At 37.9% G+C, this 23,701-nt stretch overlaps 1 protein-coding gene and 1 long non-coding RNA gene across 2 annotated transcripts; one reads left to right on the top strand and one right to left on the bottom strand.

Annotated features, from left to right (window-relative positions):
* The first annotated feature begins 3,140 nt into the window (after nt 1–3,140).
* On the top strand, nt 3,141–6,556 carry LOC122276713 (tyrosine-specific transport protein). Its single transcript, XM_043086619.1, has 2 exons — nt 3,141–4,831; nt 6,211–6,556. The coding sequence occupies exons 1-2, from the start codon at nt 3,249–3,251 to the stop codon at nt 6,287–6,289; spliced, it is 1,662 nt and encodes a 553-aa protein (XP_042942553.1). The 5' UTR covers nt 3,141–3,248; the 3' UTR covers nt 6,290–6,556.
* Nucleotides 6,557–19,040: 12,484 nt separating this feature from the next.
* Nucleotides 19,041–19,583, bottom strand: LOC122275660. Its single transcript, XR_006228623.1, has 3 exons — nt 19,529–19,583; nt 19,349–19,458; nt 19,041–19,274 (listed from the first exon to the last, which is right to left on the bottom strand). It is a non-coding gene; the product is annotated as an uncharacterized LOC122275660 (long non-coding RNA).
* Between the last annotated feature and the right edge of the window lie 4,118 nt (nt 19,584–23,701).

The following is a 23,701-nucleotide window of genomic DNA, read 5'->3' as shown; positions in this document are numbered from 1 at the left end:
AGGAAGAAAGGTGATGATCATGAAGTAATAGTAGTACTGAAACACCTAACAAGAATGTTAGCTGAATTGAAACCTTTATATATATGTTAGTTATTTAATTAATCTGTTGGGGGCTATATATATATTTATATAAGATTAATCGTGTAAAACAATAGGGATGGGTTGGGCAAGCAGGTAGCTGGGTTGACACTTGACAACTGGGAAAAGGGACTTGGATTAATTGGCAGCAGGAGGCCGGGCTCAAGGTGCAGCCAGGCAGCCTAAGGCCCCTACCCCAAGTAAGGTCCCTCACTATTACTCCTAACAAATTAAAGATAAAGAAGCCCAAATTCCAAACTCGCAGATGGATGATCAGTACTGGAAAGTCATGAAAGTTATTAATATAAATTAGAATATGGGCAAAATATCGATGAGAAATGATATATTATTAATTTGTCATTTAAGTGATTAATATTTGAAGTAACTCGAGACATCTCATAAATTTTAAGATAAAGATATGTACAAATACAAACGTGTAAACATGATCAGGAAAGGTAGCCAAACTGAACATGATGATCTCCATTGATGATCTCTAGTTTGGTCATGATAGGACCATCCTAGCTATTGTAATGGGTGTAACTGGGATCATGTGATCACCTCTCCCAAAGGGAATAAAGATGGATGCAGAACGAGACGGGGGTGACAAGGAGTAATCCTAGCTAGGGTTGTCTTTTGTCTGCAATTTTTTACCGGATCGATCAAGTCACTTTCAATAGAGAAATACTTTTTGCAGTCGGCAGATGCAGTCGGCGTGCAGTCGGCTGTAAAAAAGTGAATTAATACGGGACCTACATGAAAAAAAAATTATTTTTATAACTTTTTTTTATTCATATAGGTCCCCCTGAATATAAAAAAATATTTTTTATTCATTCCGTACAGCCGACTGCACGTCGACTGTATTTGCCGACTGTATGTAGCAAAGCCCCCTTTCAATATGGGGACACTTAACAGCCTGTTCACCCAGCCTCCCCAAAAACCCTTACAAAACATTTACAACAAAAATCAAGTATACACAAACACAATGCTGGGGTATGCCGGCGTTGGATCGAACTTTGTAAAAAAATTTAAAAAATTAATTAATAATTTTAGCAGCACATGAGATGGACCCACATCAACAGTCTTATTAAACATATCGGCCCAACCCTAATAACTATTCATCACATGCATGCAACTTCTTCTGTTTTGAACCTCTGGCCAGCCATCCATGTAACTTGTGACAAAAACAAAAGGAATCGAGAAGTCTGAAATAGCATATGATTCTTTAGTCGTGATGAATCTTTTGTTTTCTGGTTGAATAATTGGTTAAATTTTTATTAGTAACCTTCTTCATTGGGTGCAACTTGTTTAAAATTCAAATGCTTGTGGTATATCATGTTCATGGGTACCCTGAAAAGTGCAGTTATCTCCCACACAAATGTTGGAGGCCGGGGTACTCATGCAAAAGTTCTTTGGCTATTTAAATTCAATAAAAATGTTATTCATAACCTTTTTAATTATTATTTTCATATTTTTAAATATAATATTATGTCCAAAGCACTGTTGACAAGTGGTATGTGTTTGCAGGGTGTCAAATGCTGTAGATTTTAAGTAGATAAGTTGTCTACTAAATTGTGCATTAGATATTGTCCCCAATGTCTCCTCAAATAGCGTGATCAGCAAAGAGTAAGATGGAAGGCCACTCAGGCCTTCTACATTGACTTCATTGACCTAGGTATGATCCACACATTGGTTATTCGAAAATGCTCACAGTGTTAGATATTGTAGCATTTACTTAATCCATTGTTTATTTGTATATTATAGGATATCATGGTACTGTAAATTCATATAACCCACTATATAGGATGCCTCTAAATACATATCCAAATCCATATTCGTATACTTGGAGCTAAGTCATTCTAACATAGTGGGTAATTGCAGCATCTGGCAATACCACCCTTTGAGCTAACCATGTCATTTCCTTCGTCGAGTAATCCGGAGGAGTTGAGACGAGATGAAGATACAACTTAGGTAGTTCTTTTGAGTCACTTTTTATGATTTTTTCTTGTACCTCTGTATTTTCCTTATTGAATAACACAGTAAGTAAAATAAAGCATTCAACAATGCCACCATGCGGACCAACTATGCCCTCCCCACATTGCGCAAGTGATTCATCATCTATGCCATTTAGTGTTGAAAGTGAAAAGAATGTTGGAGGTAAACTTTTATTTGTATACCTTATACTTATTTTTATTTATTTTTTATTTTATTCTTTTTAAATTAATTAAATTTTTTTACTCATTATTCATATACTACATATTTATATATGAGTAAAACTACAAAGCATCTATTGTAGCAATGCACACAATACATGTCATTTTTTTTTTCTCCTTCTGAGATGCTGGTTTCAATTACCCTTACACCATTTCGAAATTCATTTGAACCCATCCCATGTTCGCCCCTCCCTCAACCTAGCGTCTCCCCTCTGCCCAGCTATCTCGCACTGGGGTAGGGCTGAGGTCGTGATAGGGAGATCTGTGCTTGGCTTTGATGGCGGGAGAGACAGTTGGGGGGTGCTTGCTTTGAGGGCTAGGGAGGTAGGGGAAAATGAATCAATGAAGGGAATGAGGGCTGAGAGATGGAACAAACCAAACTGGTTTAGTAGTGTTAGTGAACCGGTTTACACATCATCTGTGTATTGGATGCATTCAAATAGTGGCTGCTGTATAACTTTTTTCTTTATATATATAATGTGATAAAATTAAAAAAGAAAAAATTATTTATAATATATGGTTTGAGGATAAGATTAATAATATATGGTTTGGGGATAAAATTTTTTCTAAAGTGAGGCTCAATCGAGTACTGTACATGAGGTTTAAACTTAGCCTTTACACCATATGCTTTGTGAAGGTGCTCTCTTAATTTGCGTTAGATGGTAAGCGTTTGGTCAGTGAGTTGATTTTAAATATTTTGAATAGTAGTAAAAAAATAATAAAATATTATATATTAGTGAATAATAATAAAAATTATAAAAAATAAATAATAATAATAAAATATTGTGAAAATATTCCTATTCTCAAACTACCCTTAAATTCTAACGTATATCTCCACTGTCTGACGAATCTGACTCTCCTGAGCCTCCTCCAATAAATTCGTAGACCTTCCTTCCCTTCCCAGATATTATATCCGAGGAGAACCACGTTGTAAAAGAGATTCCTCTGCCCACCAAGATAATGTTTCACCTTGACCTTCCCCACCCTTTCAAACCTACAAACTCAGTCGCACATCCGAGATCCAACCACGCCGCCCATTTTCATTTTCATAGCACACAGCGTCCTATAACACCACCCAATCACAGGCCTATTCTTGTTCCCGTCAGTCCCGCATTCAATCCCAGAACCCACAATTTCAGCCGCATCGCAAGGTGCACAACTAGCAATGGCCAGGCACTTCCTGCCATTCCTGTTAACTATGATGCAAAATCGGATGCTGATAACCTCACTGAGCCTCACAAATCTCAAGGGGTTCAAGAAGGTACTGATGAAAAGAACTTCTGGGGTGCCGTAAGTTTGATCATCGGCACTGCCGTAGGGCCTGGAATGATGGGTTTGCCGGCTGCCACCATCAGTTCAGGTCCATTTCCCTCGACCATTGTCATCCTTCTCTCGTGGGTCTATGTGGTCTCCTCGATTATTCTTATTGCAGAGCTCAGTTTTGCAGCCATGGAAGAAGACGGGTTGGAAGAGGTGAGCTTTACTGGCCTTGCGGCAAAGGCTGTAGGAAGTCGTTTTGGTGCTTTTGTTGCACTCGTCTATGCCTCCTTGAGTTTTTCGTTGTTAGTGGCATGTGTTTCGGGCATCGGTTCGCTTGTCTCTCAGTGGTTCCCATGGATGAATCTTGTTATGGCCCATGCCTTGTTTCCTCTAACTGTAGGAACCGTGACTCTTTTCTTTCCGTTTAAGGCTATTGATGCTGCGAATCGTGTTTTATGCCTCGCCATGCTTTTATCCATTACTGCACTTGTGGTTTTTGGTTTATCTGTGGCCAAAACAAAAATATTAGGCTCCTTTGCTTATGCCTCGTGGGGCTTTTCGTCCATCTTGCCTGCTATACCGCTTACTGTCCTCACATTGGGGTTTCACGTTATCACCCCCTTCATATGTAAGATTGCAGGGAACACGGTGCACGAGGCTCGAAAGGCAATCCTGATTGGTGGGGCTGTTCCATTGATCATGGTTTTGTCGTGGAATTTAATTGTTTTGGGGCTTGCTGGCGTCAATAGAGCCGCTTCAAGATCAGCAAATCCTATATCCTTTTTGCTTTCCGTCAACCCCTCTGCTTCACCTGCAATTCAATGCTTTGCCTTCTCTGCCTTGACAACTAGCCTGATTGGATATGCCGTAAGCTTCCCGAAGCAGCTTCTTGATACGCTGGATCTGATTTTTGGTAACATTAGTTCAGCAAAGCAGATTACCGCTCGTCCACAAATGGGTTCTACTGTGGACGGAATCGGGAGAGTTGGTTTTGTTGTTTATTCGGGAAGGCCTAATGTTGGAAATGCGGGGGAGGTTTTTTATTCAGACTCGAGGTGTAGAGCTGCCTCAAAAACTACTTTGAAATCAGCCATAGATGGGTCTCATTCACTCAAGATCTTTCTAATGACGATAATACTCGGTGCTCCAGTTCTCATAGCATCTTTCTTCCGCTCCACTTTTTCAAGAGCTATCGATTTTGCTGGGGTTTACGCAAACTGCTTTTTGTTTGGCATCCTTCCTCCTGCAATGGCTTACATATACCAATCTAGGAAAAAAATCAGGTATTATGACCAAACTGCTTTTACTCTTAAGCTATTTGTTACGCAACAATATCTAGACAAAGCAAACAAAAGACAATTACAAATGAACTGCCGTGGTGACCTTTGGCTCGCGGAGACACTAAGCCTTAATGCTCATGATCATTCAATGTCATACATATACCAATCTAGGAAAAAAATCAGGTATCATGACCAAATTGCTTTTACTCTTGAGCTATTTGTTATGCAACATCTAGACAAAGCAAACAAAAGTTATAGTACAAATGAACCGCCATGGTGATTTTATAAGTTTAAAAAAATTGTAATGATTAGATAATAATTAGATAAAAAAATTAAAAATTAAAAATTAAAAAAATTTTTGTGTTCTTGTGATATTTAAATATTGAGATGAGATGAGTCTCAACATTCAAACGAGCCCTTAATGATGATTATTGGTAAAGTTTCATCTCGCTTCTTTCAAAAGCCACCCAAACCAAAAGTTGATGATGCGAACACTAGTTTCCACGTTGCAAATCTTTTTTTCTCTAAGATCATCCATGCGTTCGATCACTTTTATAATGCTACAATCTCTAGCTAATTGTCACCGTGGATTGTCCATGTTGACAAACTTAATTCACAAAACACCTCCCAAGTTTCTCCAATATGATTCTAGCGTTAGGTTCTGGATAAACTGCCGTCAATTTATGTTGTGAAAACGATGCAGAAAAAATAAAATAGAACAAGAAAACAATCACATGATACAAAAATTTATATGGTTTGGCAACTTGTTTACATTTACAAAACTGCGGAGGATTTTATTATCTTGAATAATGTCAAAATACACTTTGGGGGAAAAAATACATTATTCCAGACAGCCATAGAGTTGTACTGCAAAAATCCTAATTTCACAATTCTTGAGTTATTTGCTCAAGTGAACTCTTTGTCTGGTGTTTGCTCGAGCAACTTATCGAGTGAATTTTTTGCCTGAACTTTACTCGAGTAAACTTTTTGTTTGATCTCTAATCATAAACAGGATAAAAAAAACTTCCTAAATTATTTATTTATTTATTTTCTCTCATTCTCTCATTCTTTATTTCCAGCTTTTTATCTGCTATTTTTTTTTTTTACTCTGCTATAGTGGCATCCTTACAGCATTGTTTAAAAAGCCAAGTGTGTGAAAAAAGTCTTAATACATTCATTTTGTTTTTATTTTCTGATTTTTAATTTTTAATTTAGGTTATTTTTATCATTTAGAGTGTGGATAGACGTCATTATAATTATAAGTTCCACATTCCTTGTATGTCCCACATAGTTCATTTTCAAGCCATCTGGAGAATACTCGGACAACAACATTTTTCTTTGCTAACTTTCGGTTGCCTTATTGCCGTGCTTGGAATTTGCAGGTCATCTATCCTGCCGGGGGGAGATGTTACCCTTCTTTTGCTCCTGTGTATTGCTGTTATTTTGGGGATTTGGCATTAGAAGATCGGCAGGTAGATTTATTTAACAGCAATATGGTGCTTTCCCAACAGGCTAATTAAAGCCAAGTTCCAACAAGGGGACGAAGGCGTTTTTAGTTATGATGTTTAAGAGACTCATTGTACTCCTTGTCCCTTCATTTATAGGGAGTATTGCATTCTCCAATTATCTAAAAGCACTTTCAACGGCTTATATATTTTACATATATATCTAAAATTTCTATACATTTGTCTACAAGAGACCTCCAATGGATTATCTACTTTATCTTCATTTTAAATTTTGCTAGAGTATTATTAACGTATGTGCTTCTATTGCTCATAAAGGAGACACTGCACCAATAGCAGAACCATCACAGCATGTAACATAGCCTTTCACAGATTGCATTGCATTCTGTTATTCTCTACGGTCATGTAACAAACTTATTCTTTATTCCCTCTTGTAAAAGTCTATATATAGACTACTGTTAGCACAATGAAAGCTGTGAGAAAAACTTTCCAATTCTGTTTTGTTAACATGGTATCACGAGCCACACGACTCCACTAGTCTCATCGAATCCATGGCCTCTTCTTCTTCTTCTTCCTCCCTCACTGAATCCATGACCCCACCCTCCATCACCGCGTCCTTTTCCCATATAGTCACCACTAAGCTCACTACTGAGAACTACCTACTCTGGAAAGTCCAGACTTCTGCCTATCTTCGTGGTCAGGATTTATATGGCTACGTTGATGGCACTCATCTTAAACCACCTGAATTCATCTTCGATTCTGCCACTTCCCCTCCCACACCCAACCCCGCTTACTCTCTCTGGAAACGCACTGATCAACTAGTACTCAGTGTTCTTTTCTCCTCTCTCTCGGACTCCATTTTAGGTCATGTTCTCTCCTCCACTACTGCTCGAGAATTATGGAACTCTATAGTCTCCATGTTCTCCTCTCAATCCCAAGCTCAAGAATTCCAACTTCGATTTCAGCTCACTAACCTCTATCGAGGTGACCAATCCATTACGGCTTACTTTGGCAAAGTTCGTCTACTTGCCGATTCTCTCACTGCCATTGGCACTTTCATCTCCGAAAAAGAACTCGTCTCCTACATCCTCAATGGCTTAGGTCCTTCTTATGAATCCTTCCTCACATCCATCACTACCCGCGCTGACCCATTAAATTCTCATGACTTATTTCAGCTCCTTCTAATCCATGAAAGCCGACTCACTCATATAGCCAAACTTTCCCCATCTTCCTCTGATTTTTCAGCACACTTCACCTCCGCCACTCATGGTCGTGGCCGTGGTTTCTCTCGTAATCCCAGACAAGGTCGTGGTAGAGGACGAACCCCACCTAATAATCGTGGTAATCGATTATTCTCTCCCAACAATGGTACTCAGCAAACCAATATGCATCGACCTACTTGTCAAGTTTGTAACAAGTATGGTCACATTGCTCTTCAATGCAGAAATCGGTTCAATCATTCCTACCAATATGATTCTAACTCCAGTTTTCTTGCTCCTTCCTCTGTTTCGAACCAATTTTCTGCCAACTACACTGCACCAAGTGCGCACTCAGAGAACATCTGGTACCCAGATTCTGCAGCAACACACCACATCACCAATGACCTGTCTAACCTGAATCTGTCATCCGAACAGTATGCTGGAAGTGAGACAATCCGTGTTGGTGACGGTAATGGGCTTCCCATTCAACATTTTGGTGAATCTTCTCTTTCCACTTCCTCTTCTGCTTTCCGTTTACATAATCTCCTTCATGTACCTCAAATAACCAAAAACTTAATTTCTGTTCTTCGTTTCTGTGTTGATAACAACTGCTTTTTCGAATTTCACTCAACCCATTTCTGTGTGAAGGACTCAACGACCAAGAACCTCCTCCTCACCGGACCAACCCGTGACGGACTCTACGTCTTTCCAAGCACTGGTCCTCCTCCCCCAACTATCCATCTCAGCGAATCTACCTCCCTTCCTCAATGGCATCGACGCATGGGACACCCCTCTCTTGCTGTTGTTCGTCGACTTCTACGCACCAACTGCTTGTCTTCTTGTCCCACCGAAGCTGTTTTTCAGTGTCCTGAATGTCCACTGGCCAAAGCCCACCAGCTCCCGTTCTCTTCCAGTCAGGCCCAATATAATCGGCCCTTAGCTTTAGTTTCCTCTGATATTTGGGGTCCATCCCCCTATGTATCACGTTTGGGTTTTAAATATTACATTTCCTTTGTTGATCATTGCACCCGTTACACTTGGTTATTTCCAATCAAACTCAAGTCTGATGCAATACAAATATTTACCAAATTCTTACCTCTTGTTGAACGTCTTTTTAACACTAAACTAATTAATCTTCAAACTGATGGTGGTGGGGAATACAAACCAATCACTACAATGTGCCAATCACTTGGAATCAATCATAGACTATCTTGCCCTCATACACATCAACAAAACGGGCTTGTTGAACGCAAGCACCGTCACATTGTTGAAACTGGGCTTGCTCTTTTGGCCCATGCCTCTCTTCCTTTCTCTTATTGGGCTGACGCCTTTGAAACTGCGATTTATCTCATCAATCGCCTCCCGACCCCAACTCTTAACAACAAATCTCCCTTTTCCATGATTTACAAAACTGACCCTGATTATAAATTTCTCCGGGTTTTTGGATGCCTCTGCTTTCCTAATCTTCGCCCCTATCTCTCACACAAATTACATTTCCGCTCCACTCCATGTCTTTTCTTGGGCTACAGCACGGCCCACAAAGGTTACAAATGTTTTGATTTTAAACAACACAAAATGTACATCTCTCGGAATGTCACCTTTCATGAATCTACTTTCCCTCTCACTCATCACCAGCCCATTACCTCTTCCTCATCTCATAACCCGTCCATCACTACTCTTCCTATTTTTCCCAACTCCATCTTAGGCCCAGTCCCAAACCCTTCTCTTCCTACAACCCCAACTTCTCATTCCCCTTCTTCCCTTCTCGGCCCAGGTCCCCAATCTTCTCAACCCACCAATTCTCCGTCCAGCCCAAACCCAACTAATCCTACATCTTCTTCAACCTCCAGCGTCTCACCTCCAACAACCAACTTACCTTCTCCTTCACCAGTACGTCCCTTACCAATTCTTATCCCGCCCCGATCCCCGATCATCACCAGAGCCCAAACCAACTCTTCCAGACCCAAAGTCTTCCTCGATGGTACCATACCGTACCCATCTCGACACTGTCTCACCACCAGCATCACCGTTCCAGATGATCCTTCAAGTTATTCGGTTGCCTCAAAATACTCTGAATGGCGTCAAGCTATGGAGCAAGAATACACTGCCCTCCTCAACAATCAAACTTGGACGTTGGTTCCACCTGTTCCGAACTCCAACATCCTCGGCTGTCGATGGGTTTTTCGCACCAAAACAAATGCAGATGGCTCCTTCCAACGCCGCAAAGCCCGGCTAGTTGCCAAGGGCTTTCATCAACAGCCCGGTGTCGATTATCACGAGACCTTCAGCCCCGTCGTGAAGCCCACCACAATCCGCCTAGTTCTGTCCATTGCTGTATCTCACGGCTGGCCCTTACGGCAACTTGACATTGAAAATGCCTTTCTCCATGGCACATTAACAGACACTGTCTTCATGCAACAGCCTCAAGGATTTGTAAGTCCACAACATCCCACTCATGTATGCAAGCTGTCCAAAGCCCTGTACGGCCTTAAACAAGCGCCACGAGCGTGGTTCGCTCAACTCAGTTCATGGTTAACAGAGTATGGCTTCACTCCGTCCAAAGCTGACCCGTCCCTTTTCATACTCACTCAAGGTAACACTCTTATTTACCTTCTCATCTATGTCGACGACATTGTCGTCACTGCATCAAACACCTCTGCCGTTGATACCTTACTTCACGACATGAGCCTAGCCTTCCCGGTACGTGATTTGGGACAACTGTCATTTTTCTTAGGACTTGAACTTGATTATACTCAGCATGGTGTCTTTCTGTCTCAAAGAAAGTACATTAAGCACCTTCTGTCTCGTAGCAACATGCTACATGCCAAAGCCGTGACCTCACCAATGGCCTCTACCATCAAGTTGTCCAAGTATGACACACCTGACTTCGATGATCCATCCTTGTATCGAAGCTTAGTAGGAGGTCTTCAATACCTTTCATTCACTAGGCCCGATATATCATTTGCAGTAAACAAGATCTGCCAGTTTATGCACACACCGAAAAACTCACACTGGATTGCACTAAAACGGATCCTCCGATATCTCAAAGGTACCATCAACCAGGGTCTCTTTTTTGCTTCTCACTCAAGCTTCACTTTGCAAGCCTACTCCGACGCTGACTGGGGAGGATGTCCCGACGACAGGAGGTCCACTGGAGGATTCTGCATCTTTCTTGGTAAGCATCTGATCTCATGGTGTTCCAAGAAGCAGAAAACTGTTGCCCGATCCTCCACGGAAGCTGAGTACAAATCATTGGCCTCCTCCGCTGCTGAACTACTATGGCTTCAAACCTTACTTCGTGAACTTGGTCTTCCATTGCATCATGCTCCTACTCTTTGGTGTGATAACCTTGGAGCAACCTATTTATGTGCCAATCCAGTTTATCACTCCAAGACAAAGCACATGGATATAGATTACCACTTTGTCCGAGACCGTGTAGCAGCCAACACCTTAAAGATTGCCTTCTGCAGCTCCAAAGAACAACTGGCTGATGTTCTAACCAAACCCATTGTTGCTGACAAGTTCATCAAGTTTAAGCCTCGTCTCAATTTGGTTGACACCCCCTTGGACTCGAGGGGGCATATTAACGTATGTGCTTCTATTGCTCATAAAGGAGACACTGCACCAATAGCAGAACCATCACAGCATGTAACATAGCCTTTCACAGATTGCATTGCATTCTGTTATTCTCTACGGTCATGTAACAAACTTATTCTTTATTCCCTCTTGTAAAAGTCTATATATAGACTACTGTTAGCACAATGAAAGCTGTGAGAAAAACTTTCCAATTCTGTTTTGTTAACAAGTATAACTCTTCTACATTTAGCTTGCACTGTTCATCTATCTGTACATAATCTTGTTTATTTCTCTTTTTTTCGGGGCCGAATGAGATTGAGGTCGAGAAAAAAAAGGCCTGGACTACATTGATGAGGTGATATAATTAAGTACATCAGCAATGACATCCTTTGCCAAGTTCTTTAGACAGAACACCAAAGAAGGATTCCCGGGTTTATAGTTCCAACAAAATCCGAAGAGCTTCGTATTAAATATTCAACAAGTAAAAAATTTGCATGTAACATACTTTAATCTATTCATACGGACTTCATTAAAAAACGTGCAGTCCTTACTTTGATATCTGAAATCATTAAAAAAACATTATGTTCAAAGCAGGTGATATTTTTTTTTATTATACCAACTATTTGATCTAATTATTATAATTTTTTCAAACTTCCACACAAAATATAATAAACAATTTAACTTTATCAAATCTCAAAATAAAAATAATATTAAAAAATAATATTTTAATAATATTTTATTCAATTTTTAACTCTTATTTCATCTCACATCGTCTGTATTCCATCAAGTGGAGGGTAAGCATACTTGGAACCAAAGCTTTATCAAAATAGACATAAACCAATCCAAAACTTATGTGTTATCCCATTTATTGAATAAGATTATTAAGAGTCCGTTTGGAATATTTTAATCTATTTATAAATAATAATAAAATGATTTGAGTTAAGATATTTTATTGTGTTTTGAAAAAGGAGAGAGAAAATTTTGATTAAAAATATTATAATGTTAAAGAATTGTTTGAATATAATTTTTTAATATTATTTTTGTTTTATAAATTTAAAAAATAGTATTATTTTTTGTGTTTTATTTAGGAGTTTGAGAAAGTTGTTTGTATTTTCCATGAAAATGAAATCTCTACTTTCTATCAATCATATTTTAGAATGATAAAATCTGTAGCCACTTTCATTTTTTGCATACTTAATAAATCTGTATTCTCATATTTTACTTTTCAATTTATCCCTTAGTGGCCTTGGAATAAACACTAGTACTTTATAAGCCTACACTTTGAGTTTACTTAAATCTGGTTTATGTCTCGTCCATATCTCATAAGGTAAAAGTGGTTTTGCTTTGGTTTTAACTCTATTTAATATATATGCCGCAGTCGAGAATGTTTCACTCCAAAAATGTGTTGGTAGATCAGCATATGTCATCATCAATCTCGCCATATCCAATAGAGTTCTATTTCTTATTTTTGCAATGCCATTTTGTTGAGGATTATATGTCATAATATAAATGTGTCTTATACTATTTAGTTTGCAGAGATCATCTAAAGTTTCAAATTTATCTTCTCTATCACTATTCAAATATTTAATAGGCCACCCAATTGGGTTTCTACTTCTACTTTATATTCTTTAAATTTCTCAATTGCCTCATATTTATATTTGAGGATTTCTCACTTTTTGAAAAAGATTTACTACTAATTTTTCTTTTGATATATGGTTCATATATATATCAAAATTATTTGAGTTTATTTGTGGTATTAATCTATTTTTACACATTCTAATCATTTTATTTTTATTTATATGGCCTAGGCTTAAATACCATAAATATGTATAATCAATAGCATTCAAATAATCAGAAATAAATACTTTGTTAATATCAACATTTAGTACATACATACCATGATCTATCACGTATTTCACTAATACATTACACTTACTTATTATAACAGTTTAACTACAATGGTTCCAAACTTAAACTCAGCTGTGTGGCCTTTATGATTTAGTACAAACACCGATACTAAATTCCTATGAATACTATGTATATATAATACATCACTAAGTAAAATATATATATATATATATATATATATATATTTGTTCATGCATATATGTCTTGTTACTGAATAGTCAACCCACCATGAATCTAACGTTGGTTCCACTAGCATTACTTCAAAGACTGTCATTACAATTTCCTTACTTTCTTGTACTTTTCACTTATTAAGACATTATGATTTTTAATGCCCATTCTTCCCACACTCAAAAAAAGTTTCCAATATCCTATCAAAAAAAAAAAAAAAAAAAAAAAAAAAAAAGAAAAAAAGAAAAAAGAAAAAAGAAAAAAGAAAAAAGAAAAAAGAAAGCAATAAATGGTTAACTTTGTTTTTTTTAACCGTTTCTTTTTCTTAAACCATTTTGGCTTGATCTTGTTCTATATAGAACACTTATCCTCAGACATCAATAAATTGGATGATTCACCATTTTTTTTTTTTACTTCTCTTCATCCTTTTTCATTCAAGTACTAAAAGTACTGAAATGGATGTCATTGTTATTTCATTTCCACTATGTGTTAAAGAAGTAACAATGTGATCTCAAGATGAAGACTATTTAATATGGTTATAACTTGCATTTTATCAATGAGAGGATGGCTAGTATCATATAATTCGTTTGCAATAAATTTCATTTGAATTACATGATCGCCAATATCATCATTCTCTTTCGTACAAGTTAGGTTATTCTTTTCTAATAATAACTGTATATAAGTATCTGATCTTAAACTATACTTTGCCTCAACTACATTCATATTTTTTTTAGCAATTTCATATTCTGCAAATAAATGAATGATGTAATCATTCATACAATGCAAAATTAAAGATTTTGCCCATGCATTGTATTCTTTCCATTTATCTTTGTTTGGTACGTTAATTCCATTTCCATTTCCTACACTTTTTGATGGCTTTGGTGTTGTCAATATATATATATATATATATAAGGTCTTTTTATGGGTTAGAAGAAAAGTTATATGCCTTTTCAAGACTTGGAAATTTATTTCATTCAGTTTTTTTATCCCTGAGGGATCAATACTTTTATTAGGTGCCATAAATATTAAACCTCAAAATTAACAACAAAAAAATTGTAGAAATAATAAATGTTCTATTGTAAATAAATTAAATACAATAGTTCAACTGTGAGAAAATTAAAATTATTAAAAATAGAATAGTAATAATAATCCTTGGATTTTTTTATACCAAGATGGCAGCCTTGAAATTCTCCTATTATATTTTTAATAAGGAGAATAATGGAAGTGACCCCCTGATTGAGTATTTTCACCAACTTTTCTTGATATTTCTCCATTTTCAAAGAATTTCTAGTGATAATCTCTATCAAGAGGGGCTTTGCAATGATTTGGCACGAAATTTAGAGCACAATGGCTTTTAAACGAACTAAATCGAGCTTGAAATGACCCCAAATGACCCATAATACCAAATCTGGCCCGAACTGGTCTAAAAATCTAAGTAAGCCGGTTCAAACCGGGTCGAGGAGAAGAAAATCGGTGGTCAGCAGTGCGGTCAACGGCTCGGTCAATGGCTTGTTCCTTATCTTCGCTCACGGCTTGGCACAGAGAATGGCTTGCGGCTAGGCTTGAGTCTGCAGAAGGTGGGTTGTCTTGTGGGCTTGGGCTTTGGTCCAATTCTTTATGAGCCCATAAGATTCTGTAAAATAGGCTGGAGGCCTGGCCTGTATTCAAGCCGTTTGGAGTGAGTTCGTTCGAGATGAAACAAAGTCATTCAGATTAGTTGAAACAACATTGTGTTGCTTCTTACGGGCGGCTTCCAACGTCTTGGAATGACATCGTTAGGTCCCTTAACGATTTGGTCGTTTTGTCCTCATTTGACTGAATGATAATGTTGTTTAGCCAAGAGTAATTTGAATTCTCCTGACCGTTGAACGAAACGGCACCTCGTCTAGAAATGTTGCCTTCTTCTTGGTCGTGCAGATTGAAACTAGTCTTTGTGAGTGATTGATATGTGCTTCCCTTTGGCGAGATTGACGACGGCGACCAAGGTTTTGATGTGTCTCCAACACTTTTGAAGCTCGGTGGCGGTGAGGGACTTCGGCGACCAGTCAAACTAGTAATAGTATGCGTAAATTTGTTGGACAGTGCACTGTTTTTTTTGTGTAAAAAAGTGCCAATAATTTTCTTCAAAATAATAACAACTTACAAGATTTTGAAAATTCTTAGTATACTCTAGGCCTCCCACCATAATTTAAAAAAGCTTTTCCTTTGGATTGGAAGGTCTCCAAAGATAATTGTAATATGCAAATGTGGTTGACAAAACAAGCACTTGCTTATTAATTGTCTTCTCAATGCACAAAATTAACCCCTCTATCATGACCTAACTTTTGATACCATCGTAGAAAAATGGAGAACAAAAATGAATGAGAATCGGCAGTATGGTGACACTCCCGTGGGAATATTTGTCCCACAAGTTAGTGATAGATAAAGGGAATTAAGTGCCTTTATGATACACCAATGACCCCTATTTATAGGCCATGAAACACTGGTTGGCAAATGACACAACCATTAACAAGTAACATAACCTTTTGATCACTAAATCAAAAGGTTGTCTCTCTAGTGATCAAAAGATTGTGTCTCTTGATACTTCCTCAACTATCACCTTCATGAAAACCTTTACCATAGAGAGGGTGTTATTCCTAGGAATATACTGTTTGGTGATCATACCCCTTAAAATTACATGCATTGCCCAGTCCATAGGCATTGGCGTTGTCCAAAGCTACTGCAAGGGAGGCCCAACTTACACTTAGTCCACAGCAACCATGGTCGGAGAGTTAAGCCGTCACACTTAAAACTGCAAATCGCCTGCCAGGCTCTCTTCATCATAATCATTACAATGGGCTTGTATGCACCACTGTGAAAATCCCTCCAAGTTTAGCCACCGTGACTGTATTACCGTGAGACCTCAAGTCGTAGCCTCCATTGGACACCCCCCCTTCCCCTTCCCCCCGGGTTCCAGATCAAGCTGCAAAGAACCACACTGCCAGCCTGTTCTTGACAGGTACTCCACTGCAATGAGGCTTAAAGAGACACCATAAGCTACCACCACCTCATGTCAGCCACACCTCACAGCAGAAACTGACGCCATTGCTTAGCCGCGAGCCACCCAATTGCACAAGTATAGAGCCTCTGTTTTCCAACCTCAAAATAGAGTGCCACTTCCTCACATGGTTAATGTGAACCAACCAGCCCTCCACCTCACTGGCAATAGCCACCATCGCTCCTCCTCGCCGGTTACATAGATGCACCCCACTTCGCATGATTACTCCACATAAGTGATCAAATCTCACAGAGGAATCAAATCTCTTATAAATAAAATTACGTTTATGCCCCTGATTTGTAAGTCATGCCAAATTATTTTGAGCTTTTGTAATGAATAATGATAAGGTTACTACTAGGGCTGTGCACAAATTATTTCCGTCAGCAAGACTCGAAAGTGGCCCACCCGATAAAAGTCGTGTTCATCGGATCGAGTTGCATAACGGGTTAGCTTACTCTAATACCTGTCGAAACCGATAATCGACTAATCTCATGTTTTGAATCTTCTCCTCCTCCTCAAACCGTAGCCACCTCTCCATTTGTCATCACTGTTCTTCATCACCGTTCGTGGTCACCGTGGGTTGTCACAGCTTGTGGTCGCCATTCGTCATCACTATTCTTGATCACAAGTTTCTCTCTTAATTTCTCTCTCTAGCCGATTTTGATCTTTATTGGATCTCTCTATGCCCTCTCTCTGTTTTGTCTGTTGGGTCTGCTGGAAGTTGATCTGCATGCCACTTTAACATAATACGAAACATTATTTTGATAATCGAACAACAACTCAGAACTAAACAAACATACAATTGGGCAGGACAAACCGGCTAGATGCCATGTTTGAGAAATTCCCTTGTGTTGTATTTTCTGCAAACTCTATTTGTTTTTGTGTACATTGGTGTTTTCCTGTTCTGTATCCAAAAATCTTATTTCTAGGTTTTCTCCATGAAGACGCACGTCCCAGTAATTCCATAAAAAATGGGTTGGGTTTTGCTCAAAGTTTTACCCATGTGGGCATGGAGTTATAAATATAGGGTAGTGACGAAGTCATGCCACTACAAGAGATATGATTTTTTGAGACAAAAAATTTTGTCTAAAAAAATGGAAATTTCGTCCCTAAAAGTTTTGGGAGACGTCTCTATTTTGTCTCAAAAAGGCTGTCTCAGAAAGTTTTCGAAGACAAAAATTGATTTTCGTCTCCGAAAAGTATTTTTAGGGACGAAATTGGGAGGAACAGGTCGAAACCGTTCGAACGAGAAATTTTTTCTGAGACAAAAAAATGTCGTCTCAGAATCAAGTTCGAACGGGAATATTTTTGTTCGAACAACATGAAATGTTAATTCGAACCAATAACCATATCTGACCAAGTCTGTTCGAACAAAAAAGTTCGTAAGCGACTTTAGTTCGAAGAAAAATATTAACTGTTTGAACAAATAATCTATTTACAGAAATCTTCTGTTTGAACGGACTTTTAGAAATGAATTTATTCGAATGAGTATTTTTTTGTTCGAACGAACGCAAGGATTGTATTTCCCGGTAAGTTCGAATGGGTATATTTTTGTTTGAATGGGAATTTATTGGTTCGAATGGATATGTTTTTGTTCGAATGTATGCAGAAATGATAATTTACCATTCAAACGGCATTGATCAAACAAAATGAAATTGATACTAATACAAATTGTAATCTATATACATCAATTGTTCAAATGTTTACAAACATCGTAAATATTAAAGGCTATTAAAAAAAAAACAAATGAATTATGATTGTGGTGGTGGTGGTGGTATAGGGTTTTGGGACATCATTAATTGAAATTGTTCAAACATTTTTTGGTTATTTAATTGTAGCCTCTCTTCTAATCTTGCTTTTAAATCTGCTGCTTGATCTAATCGGGTCAACAACTCTTTTTCCTTCGATCTCAATCGTTCTATCTCAAGTGCAGCTTCCTCTAATTTTTTAGTGTTGTCGTCATTCGATCTGGCTTTAGAAGATGATGAAGATGTTGAGGATGGCTTCACGCAACGTCCTAAGCCCCTCAAATATCCAGAATGTGATCCAAGAACTTGAGAAAAGATTTGAGCATCGTTGACAGATGATTCATCAGATGGATCCGCAACAGTATCTTTAAGAGATATTATCTTGTCCTGGAAAAAGAAAAACATTAAAATTAGTATATGTAACAAAAATATATTTAGACAATGAAATTAAATAAACTTAAACTTACATAATTTGCCTCTGCCTCAGGATTGCTTCAAACACCATCACGATTTTTATGTGCTTTAGCATACAATTGGGTCAGATCATAATCAGTAGGATTTTCTTCTTGCTGCAAAATGAAAATTAATATCATAATTTATACGAAAAAAGTGTATATATTAAGATTTATTGGAGACAATAAGAACTAACCATTTTTTTTGACAAGCGATAAAAAGATCGAGAACCCGCGTGATGGTGTATCGTTAAATTTGATCTATTTGTTTTGTTCATTGTACTCCGTTTCTAAAAAAATAAATTATAATTTTTATTTAATACATCTATTATATATTATTAAAAAAAAAAGATAGTAGCGAAATTACCTGATAAGCAGGATCTTCAAACAGATCACAAACTTTCTCCCATTCGTTTGGTGGCATTGCTTGAAATGTATTTTGACGCGCCTCTGTCGTAGTACTGAACTTCTGGTAGTGTGCATGGCATCGACCTTTGTACCTCTGAAATGCATTCGACATGAGTTCTTCAATCGTTAATCGATCCTCCCGCCGACCAAAATTTAGTTCAAACTCGTCCTTCAAAGAATTATAAACAATTAGTATAATTTCAAACATTCGCATTTAAACAAAAATGTTATACAAAGTAACTTATTACCAGACAACGATTTTTGATGTGGTCTTTCACATCTTGGGAAACTTTAGCCCAGGATGATGTAGCCATCGGTGCATACGTGCGAGTAAGTGTACCAACATAAGAAGCAAGCCAAGCTGCTGATTCTCCAGAGCCACCGGTGTAATCATCAAATATATCAACTTTAATGTTACCCACTTTCCTTAGTTTTTCTATGCAGACACCCCTCGTAATGCTTCTAACTCGGCGCTGGTTTACAACAGCTATATATACAAATGGCTTAGAATATATTTTAATTAAATTAATCTTGTTTGAAAGATATACATTGAAAAAATACCTTGTTCTGGTTCTGGTGACGATGGCCCACCATTGTTGGCAGGTGAAGCACACGGGGATTCGCTAAGTGGTGGGATGGCTCACATGTTCTTTTGCGTTTAGGAGGCATATCTGTTTGAAATTATAATTAATTATTATTCGAACAAAATACATGAAATATTTTTATAAGAATTTTACCTACACGCATATCTGTTTGAAAATCATTCGGTATCAGTATTGCTGGACCAATCGCTCTCATCCTCAGTAGACACTTCAGTTGATTCATGTTCTTCCGACATGTCACCTTCAATTACTTCGGGTTGAACATCTTCTCTGCGCAATGAGACCATGTCATAATGGCTTAGATCAACAAATAGATTGATGCCTGATTCATTTTCTTGATATGCTTCTTCATGGTCTAGACTATCAACTTCTTCATGTGGTTTGTCTACCTCTGGAATATAATCATACACATTTCTTGGCACAAATTTCTCGACTATTCTCCATGGATTTACAAACTCCGGATCATCTAAATAAAAAACTTGATTTGCTTGGCATGCGAGAACAAATGGGTCGTCCTCATACCATTTGCGAGATGTATTGACACTTACAAAATATTCATCCTTACGCACTCCCAATCTAGGATTCGAGACATCCCACCAATTACATTTAAATAATCAGACCATATATCCCCCCACATACTTTAATGCTATGATATTCTCCACAATTCCGTAAAAATCAATATTTTCATCCCCATGGCTTCCTTCGACAACAACCCCACAATTTTGAGTTTTCCTATATCGTTCTCTATCTGCTGTGTGAAATCTATATCCACGCACCAAACATCCTGAATATTGGATAGCCCGCTTAGACGGACCACATGCCAAAGCATATACTTCTGGTGAGATTTCACCTGAATGTTCATTATATTTCGATGCAACCTACATAAATAAATTTTATTCTACTTATATCAATATCATATATAAATATGATAACACCTACAAATTAAATAAAGTTTAAAATACTTTCAAGCATAATTTTTTCGCGAATAATACCGTATGTTCAAACCATGAGGTAAATTCTTCTTCATGCATCTTTTCTACGTCAGTCACACCATTCGTGCGAAGTAGTTGTATATGTTCGCTGCATATGTTAATATGAGTTATTAATTTGTATCAATATATACTATATTATTAGAAATGCACTTAATACTACTACCAAATTAGATGATCATCACGAACCTCAAATACTGTTCAATCTCTTCACAATTATTTAAGACATACCATTGAGCTCTTTCAAACTCTCGCCCACATAGTCATAGCCCCCTTGTGCACCTATAGGTCGTACTTTCTGGGAAAACACGGTAAATGCTGACGAAACTCCCATTTGTCCACCTTCATAATTTCGATCCGGTCTCGTAAATCTAGTATCAACCCCACGAAAATACATTGAACAAAATGTATGCCACTCATTATGAATATATGACTCTGCGATCGATCCTTCCGGATGAGCCTTATTCCCCACAGATCGCTTAAGTTTTCCCAAAAACCGTTCAATAGGATACATCCATCTATACTGAACGGGGCCAGCAACTAAAACCTCACGAGGGAGATGCACAGCCAAATGAACCATTACATCAAAGAATGAAGGCGGGTACAAACTCTCCAATTTACACAATATCAATGCAATGTCAGCTTCCATTTTTAATAAGGCATCAACTTTCAACGTTCTACTGCAAATATTTCTGAAAAATCACCCTAATTCTGTGATAGCTGTACGAACATCTGGAGTAAGCTTTCCGTGCACACCAACTGGCAACAATCGCTGTAAAAATATATGGCAGTCGTGACTTTTTAGGCCAGTTATCTTCCAATCATGAGGTCGGACACATCTTGACATGTTCGAAGCATAACCATCGGGTAATTTGATTGTCATAAACCAATCACAGAATTTCTTTCTCTCATCACTTGAAAGTGTATACCATCCAATGGGCATATAAGCTGATGACCCAGTATCTTGCAAAAGCAACTCTGATCTGATTCCCAACTCTTTCAAATCTTTACGAGAGTTAACTGTATCTTTTGTTTTTCTTGGTATTGACATCAGGGTACTCAAAATATTCTCACATATATTTTTTTCAATGTGCATTACGTCTAGATTGTGACGCAGTGTTAAGGTAGACCAGTATGGCAACTCAAAAAAAAAAATACTTTTTTTGGTCCAATTCAATTCCACTGCTTGTCTTTTCCTCTTTCGGCATCTTGCATTCTTTCCAAATCTGTTGTCTGGGACATCTGCCAATTGAGTGAGAATATCACTGCCAGAATACTCTGGCGGTGATGACCTACGATCAACCGTTCCATCAAACATTACCCTATTGTTTCACCATCTATGATCATGAGGTAGATATCGACGGTGTCCTATGAAACATAATTTCCGGCCATTCGCTAACCACTGAGACTGTGTATCTTTGTTACAAACAGGACAAGCCATTTTTCCCTTTGTGCTCCACCCAGACAAGTTCCCATATGCCGGAAAATCATTAATTGTCCAAAGTACTGCAGCATGCATTTTGAATTCACCCCTTGCGGCCACATCATATGTATTGACACCCTGTTCCCACAACTCTTTCAACTCTTCCATCATTGGCTGCAAATATACATCTATTTCATTTCCTGGTGACCTTGGCCCTGGAATCAATAGAGTCATCATAAAATAAGGATCCTTCATACACTTCCATGGTGGCAAATTATAAGGCATTACTATGACAGGCCAAGTGCTATGAGAAGTGCTCATGTTGCCAAATGGATTAAATCCATCAGTTGCTAAACCAAGACGTACATTGCGAGGTTCTTCAGCAAACCATGGATACTCGTCATCAAATTTCTTCCATTGTAAGGAATCTGCAGGATGAGTGAGAAATTGATCATTTTGAACTCTTTCTGTGTGATGTCAAGTCATATCTTTCGTAGTCATCCGGGAAGTAAATAATCTTTGAAGTCGAGGAATAAGCGGAAAATGTCTTAGCACTTTCTGGGGTACATTACGCTTATCTGATGTCTATCTTGACTAAAGACACACCGGACATGATTCACATTCTGCATATTGCTTCCAAAAGAGAACACAATCATTCTTACATGCATGGATGATATTATAATCAAATCCTAACCCTCGCCTCAATTTCTTTGCTTCATAAAAATTTCAAGGTACTACGTTATCCTCTGGCAGAGCCTCTTTAAATAATTCAAGCAGCATATCGATAGCCTTTGCAGAAATACGACAAATAGACTTTATATGGAGCAACCTGACAGTGAATGACAACTTGCTATGACGAGTGCACCCTTCGTACAATTCTCGTTGTGCATCCTCCCACAATGATCCAAAGTCTTCATTTCCTCCAAATGACTGGGTAGATGTTCCTTCTCCAACCCTGGCACCAAATATGCCTGCGCCAAGATCTCCTAACATTTCAGTCATATCTTCTCCATTATCATAACCATCATCAGAAATATCAACATTTATGTCCTCCGTGTCGATCTCGTTACATTCATCCATCTGGTTGGTGTGACTGCCAAATCTAACTCCTTGGAGAAATGGTTCTCCATGTAAAACCCAATGTGAATATTTACCATCAATTCCATTTACGAATAAATGATCCTCCACAGCCGTCATATTATAAGAACTAAGGTTTTTGCACTTCTTACATGGGCATCTTATAAATCCTCGACTATCAACACTCCCACAAGCAAATTCTAAGAAAGACTTCACCCCTTGTGCATATTGCTTATAGTCTCGACCAAGTCTATCTCCCAACAACATCCAACTTTTATCCATCTATAAAGGAAAACCACAATCATGGGATAAACACTATCATTCAACTATTACAATACATGTGTTTAATTACCTTGTACTTTTAAGGTAGTTGGTCCTATCCCATTCGAGAGACTATCATCTATATCACATATATACTCAGTCTAAAACTCGTATGTTAGTAAAAATTTCGGCAGCATTTTCCTACAATTCTCCAAGTATGCTAGTCATGATAAGCCGTCGACCCTATTCATGAGCCGAGAAACTTATGAACTACATACTCGAAGAATGTAGAAAAATGCTAAACCAAAATTTAAATTGACTAACACAGGAGTTATAACTAAGTATATATGCCATATAGATGATAGAATCCCAAACTGTCCACTTTGGACAATTCAAGAGTTATACCCAAATATTCTTTAAGAGAATATTTGGCCACAACTCTCGAACGGATCTAAGGTTTAACTGCATGTAAAATAACTACAAAATCCAAACACTCAGTAGTAAACATAACAAGCATACATCACAAATACATGGGAACATTACATTACAAGTATACATGATG

Source organism: Carya illinoinensis, chromosome 9 (genome assembly GCF_018687715.1).
Source record: "Carya illinoinensis cultivar Pawnee chromosome 9, C.illinoinensisPawnee_v1, whole genome shotgun sequence".
Classification (NCBI taxonomy): Eukaryota; Viridiplantae; Streptophyta; class Magnoliopsida; order Fagales; family Juglandaceae; genus Carya; species Carya illinoinensis.
This window is presented reverse-complemented; position numbering and strand designations above follow the sequence as displayed.

Excerpts from the sequence above, each read along its gene's own strand:
- LOC122276713 (XM_043086619.1), top strand. The coding sequence starts at position 3,249 with ATGTTTCACCTTGACCTTCCCCACCCTTTCAAACCTACAAACTCAGTC. Across the intron at positions 4,832-6,210 it reads CAATCTAGGAAAAAAATCAG|GTCATCTATCCTGCCGGGGG; the intron begins GTATTATGACCA and ends TGGAATTTGCAG.